The sequence below is a fragment of the Paramisgurnus dabryanus genome, chromosome 1 (assembly GCF_030506205.2).
Source record: "Paramisgurnus dabryanus chromosome 1, PD_genome_1.1, whole genome shotgun sequence".
NCBI lineage: Eukaryota > Metazoa > Chordata > Actinopteri > Cypriniformes > Cobitidae > Paramisgurnus > Paramisgurnus dabryanus.
In genome coordinates this window covers 5,705,569-5,716,211 of record NC_133337.1, presented here as the reverse complement: position 1 = coordinate 5,716,211, position 10,643 = coordinate 5,705,569, and the positions used below count along the sequence as shown (strand labels likewise).

Genomic DNA, 10,643 nt, shown 5'->3' with positions numbered 1-10,643 from the left:
TTGGCTATGTATATTGTGTTGGACTTGATGAGACTATTTCCAGTGCACTTATGTATTGCTGTTCTTATGTTGCCATAATTGCTTCTATTGTTTACCTCACTTGTAAGTCGCTTTGGACAAAAGCGTCTGCTAAATGACTAAATGTAAATGTAAATGTAAACAAGCAAAAAATCTGCCAATTTGCGAATTTAGTGTTTAAGAAAAATTCTCAAATTTTTGTGCTAACCCCATTGGCAGATTTTTTTGCTTGTTTTATGCACAAAATCACTTAAATTTGGTATTTTTCGTCTAAAAACTAGACTTATTTTCTTGTTTTTCAAGAAAAAGCATCTTAATTTCAAGAATTTTTAGATATTTTTACTGAAAACAAGGCAAAAATACAAAGAAATGTTTTTCTTTATGCTAAGTATTTTTGTGTTGTTGACCGGCCTACACTATGCCCATTTTTGATGCGCCATTATTCAATATTTTTCCCGTCATGCTGTAATGTTTTTTCATCTGATTTTTTGTCCCCACCACTTTTCAACACAAACTGACGCCCCTGCCTACCCATATAAGAGGTGATAAAAAAAGTGTAAATAAAGACAACATGAAAGTTTTTTTGTTGTTTAAAAGGATCTGTTCTTTCATTTGATGTATGTTTGTGTTTAAAGAAAAGCATTTGTCTAAAACAGGTGTCTATGAACTCGCTAATTTAGGTATAAGGTAAGTAGCCCTCGACCACTTTTATTTTTTAGAAAGTAGCTCTCCAATAAAAAAAGGTTGGAGACCCCTGATATATGTTCAGTACTGAGATCATTAACAGTACTTATTGAGACCTGAATCCAAAATCAGGAGCAGGGTCTGCGCGAAATAATAAAAGTTATGAGAGGTGGCTTCTTAAAAGAGGATGCTAAAAAGCCCCTGCTCTGGGGCATCAGATATAATAACTGTCTCACTCTCATTTCGCTGTATCTCAAAATCAGATGTTGTTGACTGGTTAAGGGGTACTTGGCTTGAAAAAATCATAAAAAGGGGTACTTCAGCCAAAAAAGTTTGAGAACCACTGATCTATACCAACTGTCATTAACATAACAAAAACTAAAAATTTTTTACTACAAGTGGACCAATTTATTTACTCATCATGCTGTGAGTAAACCACAGTTTTGTCAGTGAAAAAATAAAATTTAAAAATAACATCTGCTTCAGTTTGTGTTTATTAGCCCTTTAGTTTCACTTCATCACGCACCTATTCCCGTTAGAGGTATCTGTTAAAGGGGTCATATGATGAAAATGTTAGCATTGCCACTTTGTAGGTTTGAGCAAAAATGTGTCGTTTTGGGTGTGTTTTTTAAAATGCAAATGAGCGGATGAAGTGCAAACACTGATCACAATGATGGTGGTTTGTTGTAATTGAAACTCTATTGTGCTGTCAAGTCCAAAAATGTGTCGTTTGGGTGTGTTTTTTAAAATGCAAATGAGCGGATAAAGTGCAAACACTGATCACAATGATGGTGGTTTGTTGTAATTCAAACTCAATTGTGCTGTCAAGTCCTTCCTTTCTCTTTCTTTCTCTCTGCACTAAACGGCAGTGCAGTGGTTGGAGAGTTCAGATTAAGGAGGCTGTATTATTCTAATAAGATATCCTTATGACATCATAATGAAAGCCAAATTTCAATGACCTATTTTTGCTCACACCTACAAAGTGGCAATGCTAACATTTTCATCATATGACCCCTTTAAAAACATTTAATAAATTAATAATCTGTGTTCATTTTCTGTCATAGTTTCTTCAAAATTAAGTTTTATTTGAGTGTTTTTAATAAAAATATTTTCATTTTCATCATGATGCGTACTGGCCCTGGTAATTAACATTGGTGACACCAATAAACACAGACAAAATCAGTACACAGAGAAGCAGTCAAATATCAGAAGGTCATAAACCCCAAGTGGTTTAATCCTAAAGAATATATGGCATGATTGACAGCAGAACTTGATTAAACAAATCTAATAAAAATGTATGAAAAATAAATAAAAATGTTATGAGCAGTTTTATGTCATCAATTTCTGATCAACCTCAGCTTACATGAAAGCTGTAGGTGACCGCTGTTATTTTCTAAAGTAACAAAATCAGAAAAGAAAATAATAAATTCAGGGTTTATTTACGAGTCACATCTGAAGGTTTCCAAAAAATATGTTGTTAGTTGCTTTAAACAAGATAAACAATGGCACATGTATTGGATTCCTAACTTAAAAGTTACAAGGAGGACTGTCATATTCAGGAGACTGTCATATTCAGGAGACAAAGTTAAATAAATTACTACCATTAACATACATATCTGAATATTATATACAAAGGGAGTTATTGAAACATAAACCTACAATTTCGGTTTCAACAATTCAGAAGTATTACATTATTTTACACTGTGTGTGTTAATTTTTGGGTTCAGTAATGTGATACTTTCGGTGCATCCTTACAAAGTCCAGTAAAATTTGACTCTTTCTTTAAAGGAATAATATTAACAAACTCCTCTATGTACAGGGTTAAAAACGAAACATAAAAAACACTGTTTCTGACAGATCCACAACTCAGAGCCTATAGAGCTCGGAAGCAAATGACAACCGGCCTTGCATGTCCTCTTAACTTTTCTCATATACATTTTCGAGATATGGTAGGTCCCAAAAAACTAATTTGAACTGAAACTGAATTTAATTTGTTCCCATTCGGAATGAACTGTGTTAATACATTTAGATATTTACAATTTTATATATTTTTTGCAAAAACTGTTACAGGAAGTGATGTGGAACCCAGTTGTCATGGCAACCCGCTCCAGGCCTCTGATTGGTGTAAACAAGACACTTGATGAAACAAAGTGATTAGAAACGCTTTCAGAAAATGTCATCCTTCTCTCTCAAATTATGACAGAAACACATCCCTCCTTTTCCTTCAGCCCCCTTAAATTCTCAATAGCCAAAGTGGTTTTCATTTCTGTCTTCTAGGAAAAAACAGATTTGTATTGTAAGGTATAGAGTGTAAACAGTCAATTTTGAATGTATAATCTCCAGACTCAAACAAAGTGTCTGCCGTGGTAAACTTTGACAATAACTTGAATGCAAATAACATTAAAAACTACATTTTAAACACAAAATCCTTCATAAATCATTTCATGGAGACCCTGCTTCAAAATAGGCTTAGACAAAGCAAATCAATCAAAAGGGAGGAAGAGAACTTAAGTAGCAAATGAGAAGGCAAGAGAGTGGAGCAGCAATAAACTGATTATCTTAATTCACCTCAAACACAAACACTGGCATAGTACGGTGAAAAAAGGGGTTAACATTACATAAGGGTCACTCTTGTGAGCTGTGGCTAGTTATTGGGCATGCCTAAGCCCCTGGATAGCTGAAAGACGCCATTGGCAGTACTGGAGTATTAAGGGAGGGTGCAAGCAACAGTTGTACATGTCAGATGAAGAATGGCAGTCCATCAGAAATAAAACCATGCCATTTTTCGAACAAGCATAGAAGAACATCCAGGGAATGTGATCGTGTTGATAAAGAGCATAGTGGTAATAGTAACAACTTCTGATATGAGTTTTTATAGTTCGATTTTTCTTAAGTTTTTTTACACAAAAACATTGAAATGCGGTGAAGACATTGTAAAGTTCAATACCACCGACACGAAATGAAAGCCAAGCTCTTTCAATGGGCTGGCGGAAGCCCCGCCCATTGTCCATTAGTAATGTCCTTAATTGGCTCTGCAAAAAGTGTCACAGTTATTTCCTTGGCAAAACCCTGCACTCTCCTATGCATCAGATAGGCAACTCTGAATACTGTCCATCCATAACTGCGCATTTGTGCTGTCCTGGGCACAGAAATTATATACTCTTTTGGTTGTCTTGAGCTGTGTAAAACAGAAATAGGATCACGTTAATGTTTGTTTTGCAGTCATGTGAACTCCTACAAAAAAGCAATTATAGAGTAAAGCAGGTAAACTGGGATATAAGAGAACTCACATCAAAGAAGGCTTTGTCTTCTATGTTTTTAGGTGCTCCCATAGTAGGCGTTCCCAGAATTACAGATTCCACATCGGCTAACTCGATAACCCCCTTACACTCTTTGTCTTTCCGTGATTCATAGTATCGCAACTAGGAAAAAAATGAGAAAGAAGCAATTTATGGATCTGTTTGAACTGCTATTCCTATATTTTTTTCTGGAAAAACAAATATATAAATAAAATAATTGTACGTATGTTCAAAAAAGTACCTGGTGTTTTGTCTTGTCTAGCACAAACCATCGTGGCTTCCATGGTTTCAGCAAAGCGCCTCGTTTGTATAAAATACCCTCAAAGCTCCTATGAAAATCATGCAAAGATTTCACTTTCCACAATACAGGATCCAAATCTCAACATTGAATAAACGTCTGACTTGTTTATGATTTTATTACTGATCATACTACAAACAATACTCCAATACACCTTATTCCACAGAAAACAAAACCTAATGGTTTAAACTTTCTAACTTTTTTAAATACGGCACTTTAAAAGTAAAACAGGTTGCACAGCTGGGTGCACATACCTGTTCTCGCTCTCAGTGCTCTGGAACTGGCTGTAAAGTGTGCTGGTACTGGTCCGACCTGCTGCAGGCGTGGAGGTTGCGCTGACCTCACAGTCCAGAGCCAGATTAATGGAGGATCCTACCCCGCTCTCTTGCAGATAAACACCCTGCGAGCGCCTCTGGTGACTCAGATTAGATGACATAAGCAAAGAGCTGGAAAACGAGTGCTGGAGGAAGAGAAAACATTAAGTAGAGATGCTTAGATCTGGTACAGGCAGGTAAATAGTCCTGATGTATAGGATGCTGGTCTACCTTGTGACTTACCCTGCTTTCTAGTCTGGACTCAACCCGTTGGGCTGTCTTAATCTTGTCCCAAGTGTCCTTCCATTTTTCTGTAGGCTGTCCCAACTCAGATTCCAGATTCTGCACATCCTGTTCACACATGCATATTAATGCCAGTGTTGTGTAAGTTCACTTTCTACATGAAGTAGTTCAGTTCAGAGTTCACAAATTTTAAAATGAACTAGTTCAGTTCATAGTTCTTATTTCAAAAATTTGAACTAGTTCACACAGTCCCAAAAATGAACTAATTATAGTTCTTTTTTCCCATATTATTTGTAAAAAAATTATTGCTATTATAGCCCATATAGAACCACAGACAATTCTTTTATTAGTTTTAACACTGAAGCTAAATGCGTCAGATTTCATCTTCATATCCAACTTTAAATCCTTATCCAACCAGGGTTTGACTGTCTTTTAATTTTTGTATTTGCTTGCACATACCTTGAAAGGCTAGCCTGGTGCTTCAAGGGGGTCGCACATCGGGCGAGAAGAGCTGCGAGGCGTCGCGTGTAGTACAACTCGCAGGTATTGCACACCGCACGTGCATGTTAAATAGCGTGAGCTTAGTCAAAGTGTATTTCAAGATCCAGAATATGCGTTAGCAGCCTATGTTAATTGTTAACGATTTAGGACAAATATGATGTTATTTTATGTTAAACTATGTGGCGCGGCAGGGATTTGGATTTCAGCAGCGTCCAGTCAGTGTTGTTTTGATGACGCATGCAGCCTGGTGGCGGTGTTGCCAGATTGGGTGTTTTTTACGCTACACATTAAGGCCTGTTTACAGTGTGTTTTAGCTGGGTTTTCGCCTGGAAGACTCTATAGAAATCTGGCACCCTATTAAACGACTTTAAACTGAGAGAGCGTGCCGTTAACAAGCACCAGAATGAACAAGTTTACCTTGCGTTCATCAGTCAGTAATACAGTACGTTCAGTTCACGTTCGCCCAAAATATGAACGAGTTCATGAACTTTCGTTCAATGAACTCGTTCAGGCACAACACTGATTAACGCTATTAACATATTTCAAACTTGTGCATTTCCGAATTAACTAGTAAATGGGCTGCCTTAATAATTAGTCGACTAACTGAAACCTGACCTGTAAAATCAAGCTGGTTTCTGACCTGTAAAATCAGATGTGTTTCCTAAGGGTTTTTATTTCTCACCTGCAACAGTTTGGTGATGGCATCAGGCACTACTTTATTGAGGCTGTCATAACAAGGCCAGACAATCTTCCGCTGGGATTTGGATGCTGTTGTGTCCTGCCTGTCACCCGCTTCTTCGGTCAGCTTTTCCTGTCTGCCCCGCACCAACTCCCAGTCAAACGATGGACCCTCTGAAAGCGTCTCTTCCATGTAAAAGTCCCAGACCTTTAAGTTTGAGATGAAGCTGTAGGGCTTTAGGATCTGTGAAAAACAAACTGGGAGTTTCACTATCTTACCAACCAAGCAGTATTACAACCACAAAAACAAACCATAAAATAACTTTGTGCAGTGTATCTCGAGTGGAACTAGTGTTTTTTTAAAGGGACACTCCACTTTTTTGAAAATATGCAAATTTTTCAGCTCCCCTAGAGTTAAACATTCGTTTTTTACTGTTTTGGAATCCATTCAGCTGATCTCTGGGTCTGGCACTACCACTTTTAGCATAGCTTAGCATAATCCATAGAATCTGATTAGTCCATTAGCATAGCGCCTAAAAAAATCCAAAGAGTTTCGATATTTTTCCTATTTAAAACTTGACTTTTCTGTAGTTACATCGTGTACTTAGACAGACGGACAATTAAAAGTTGCGACTTAGGCAAATATGGCTAGGAACTCTAAGAGGCTGTTTACACTTGGCATTAACATGCGTTTTCGTCGATCGGATCACAAGTGGATGACGTTAATGCCAGGTGTAAATGGTGTTCAAAACGTTTTGAGCTCGTACACTTTCGACCACTTTCAACCACATCCAGAGGTAGTCGAAAACACTTTCGATCGGATCGCTTTGGAGTTGCGGAACGCATATGTGGTTGAATGCGTTCGAACAGCCACACGCGACCGCCTTCTCTCCGCCCATTTATCTAATCTGAGGTATTAAACACAAGTTTTACGTCTTTTTTTGACTTCTAGCGTAAACATACGGTGAACAGCGCTATTTTTAGCTTTTCATTGATACAACTAAAGCGGCTGATCTCCGTAGTTTCGTTTTGAAAGTGTGTGAAAGTTGCGCGATCCGATTTCATCAATTGCGCTGAAAATTCAGAGAAAGCTCCAACATATTAATGTACAAAACACTATGCAGCATGTATACTTGCTAAACAAGCAGTGGAGTCCGACATAATATAGTTTGCGTCCATATAAACTCATAATTACTCCCGCTCGGGTTTGAATGACAGCAGAGAGACTCGCCCACCGTCTCACAGACCACCCCCTCACAGTATTCAGGATAGATGCGGTCGAAAGTGGACAAAAGAGACGGATTTAAATACCAGGTGTAAACGTAATGTGTCTCTCTCGTCCACTTGTGATCCGATCGATGAAAACGCATGTTAATGCCAAGTGTAAACAGCCTCTAAGGACTCTGCTGCCGTAACATGGCTGCAGGCACTGCATGAAAAGAGCTGTATACGGACAAATACGGGATGGGAAATCCCTGCTAAACTTTAGGTTTGCCAGATTTTTGAGGCGGAGTGCTTGGAAAGGTGATACACCAAAGTAAATTCGTGAAACATACAGAAACCGTACGTTTGTAGATGTATATAGGAACTGGTGGAAGTTTCCAGGAATCCTTACAGCTGGTTGTGAGGAGCGGTGGGTGTGAGGTGTGAAGGGCTTTTTATATGTTAATGACCCACAGGTAGAGGTGTCTTCTTTGTTTTCAGAGCTGAGTGGGGTGGGGGGTTAACCATGTCTCTTTAACTCTTTCACCGCCAGCATTTTTAAAAAAAGTTGCCAGCCAGCGCCAGCGTTTTTCATGATTTCCACCAAAGTTTAATGCCTTCCAGAAAATGTTCTTCTTTAAATATATAAACATACAATATACCAAATGAAAGAACAGACCCTCTGCTTTCAAACAAAAAAAACCGTTTCATCCTACCTTTAGTGGTTCTTTTGCAATCAGCTTTTGAATATGGGTAGGTTTTTGCAAAAACACCATATTTTGAGCAAAAAGCAGAGATAATTCAATTTTTATGACGGATTTTTCATAGAGATTATATTCAGAGCGATCTTTAAAACAGACACGGACATGCAGCAGCTTGCCATAGGGCAATACTTCCGGTTTTAAAAAGTTGCGGAAGGGCGCCACCTGGTGGATAATAGTGGTATTGCGGAAAGACGGAAAATCTCGTCATTGGCGGGGAAGCGTTTTCTCTTAATTGACGAGATATCTCGTCAATGGCGGGGAAAGAGTTAAGACAGCAAATACAGTATTGTGGTGCATAAAAACTGTGTTTTCTAAATACGTTTATTATTAATATAATTTAATTAGTCTATTTAAGAAACTTAGCATCATTCAAAATAACTAAAATTCAATGGACACAATTACCATTTTAATGTGTGAAAATTATGTCTCTGACTCAAGAGAAATGCAACAAATGTTATTTCAGAATATATATTTCCAACACTTTGAAAACATGTCTCCAACTGCCCTAGGTCAGAATATTGTGCACGTATCTCTCAATGCTGCATACATCGTTTAAAAGATGCCGTTCAAATGACATCATGTAACACATTTTTGCTAGCTAGGATGTTGATAAATTAGTCAGTGAAATGTAAAGCTGCTTGATTTTGCTGATGTCTCATGATTTGAAGTTCACTGTTTCTATTGTTATTATAATTCTACCCTAACATTTCATTAAATCTTTTAAAATAGAAACAAAAAATATCAATAGACAGGTCCATAAATCTAAAAGACAGTCTTTCACATATGAATGCAAAACATGTTGGGTGATACAGACTGACAAACTCGGGTAAACATATCTGCAGATACCTGTCAGCTAATGTACTTCTTATCCAGAGGTGCCCAAAGTTGGCCCACAATAAACCTTTAATTTGGCCCATCATGCCACGTGAGATAAGGAAAAAGAATAAAAGTCATTGACGGAGATGTTCATATTTTAATTAAACATTTTCTAAAATGTATCATTTTTTGTTCTATTTTTACATTACAAAAATGTAAATTAAATGCAAGGGATTAAAGTGAATTTTTTTATGTTTCATGCATACTTGAAGGTGTATAAAATGCATCACTAAACTTAATGAACTCGGGTACTATAGGCTAAAAATGAAGAGGTTGCGGCAGTGGCACACAGAGAAAAGGATATTTAAAATTGATTGGCAAAACGATTTCTTTTTTCTACAAAAAGCCTTGGAAAATAAAACTGCATTAGTTATGCATAAACAGAGTAATGTTTGCTTATTTATTTTTAAAATATTAGAAAATTATAAACTAGGGGTTATTAGGGCAACTTTAATTTTAATATAACACAACAACATTTACTTTTGGCCAACGGCCCTCAGTCAGGTTTGGCCCTTGTAAGGAAAATGTTTGGGCACCAATCAATGTTCTAGTCTATCTGAGGAGGTAACTTTTAGCATATGATAATGCATGCTTGTACAAAGTCAGACCACATATTATAATGTTTGTCTTCAATCAATCAATTTAAACAAAAAAGATGGGGACTTTATAATAAGGGTCCATATATCACAGTGAAAAAAGACATACATGTATTTTTACTTTAACATGAACTAATGCTGAGTTAAGGCATATCCTAATCATAAACTATTGAAGAGTCATCATTAACTACAACATGACATGTTTTTCATTGTTAGTTAATGCAGTCATTTACAATAAATTAATTTGAGTTTATGTTGTAGTTAAGTAAGTTCAGTAAGTTACATGTCTTAACTCAGCATTAGTTTATATTTACTTATATTTAAGTAAGAATTAATTTAGGTATACGTTCAATGTTTCCAATGATGAGCAGTTAATCCACTAAACCCAGAGATAATTCCTGAGGCATGTTTAAAGAGTTTTGTATTTCATCAAGAAGGTGCTGATTCACAAAGATTTTATATTTAAGAAAATCTGAGCATCATTCAAAATAACTGTTAAAGCAGACATATCATGCTTTAAGTCTGTCCTTTTTATATATAAATCATCTATTTGAGGTCTATATAAAGCGGAACTGCAATGCTTGGGTCTGAATTCCTCATTATTATAGCTCCACAGGCCCCCTTTTCTGATGTGCATCTGAGAGCAACTCATTTTGGTGCTGTCTTTTTAAATGCACGTCATACCCTGCCCCCTCTCCCGGTTGCAGAGGTGACACTCGGTTAAACTCCACCCTGTTCGGCCATTTTTGTAGTTTTATAGCAGAGATACTATTATCTAGCGGCACAGAAACTTTTTATTCACTCGTTATTCACAAAATGTCAACAACGGAAGACTTGTCCATCCAGCCGTACATGTTCGAGCCAGACTCGGAAACGGAGCGTGATGAAAATGAAAACTTGATGACCAAAAAGCGATCTCCGCAGGCTGCAACCTTCGGATTGAGAAACGGCACTGCTAAACCTTGACCACCGTGTACTTTACTTTTTTTAAGTTATTTACAGCTTACCGAAGTGCTATGCTCGTCGTCTCCAAAGATAGAAGTAATTGACCCCTCAATCAGACAAAGTCTATCGGCAAATCCTTCTTTATACTGGCGGAGATTGGTGAATAAGTTATCCTTGAAGTGCTTCGGGGACACAAAAATGACTTTACCCACAGATATGGGTAC

At 37.2% G+C, this 10,643-nt stretch overlaps 1 protein-coding gene across 6 annotated transcripts in view; it reads right to left on the bottom strand.

Annotated features, from left to right (window-relative positions):
- Positions 1 to 1,905: 1,905 nt before the first annotated feature.
- Positions 1,906 to 10,643, bottom strand: part of sbf1 (SET binding factor 1) — a 411,549-nt gene continuing 402,811 nt past the window's right edge. For all 6 annotated transcript variants that reach the window (XM_065247769.2, XM_073815717.1, XM_073815733.1 and 3 more), the window contains 6 exons: positions 6,040 to 6,279; positions 4,857 to 4,964; positions 4,554 to 4,759; positions 4,243 to 4,330; positions 3,993 to 4,124; positions 1,906 to 3,880 (listed from right to left, as the gene is read on the bottom strand). In XM_065247769.2, coding sequence (XP_065103841.1) covers positions 3,782 to 3,880; positions 3,993 to 4,124; positions 4,243 to 4,330; positions 4,554 to 4,759; positions 4,857 to 4,964; positions 6,040 to 6,279 — 873 coding nt within the window. In that variant the 3' untranslated portion in view covers positions 1,906 to 3,781. The remainder of the gene's footprint in view (positions 3,881 to 3,992; positions 4,125 to 4,242; positions 4,331 to 4,553; positions 4,760 to 4,856; positions 4,965 to 6,039; positions 6,280 to 10,643) is intronic.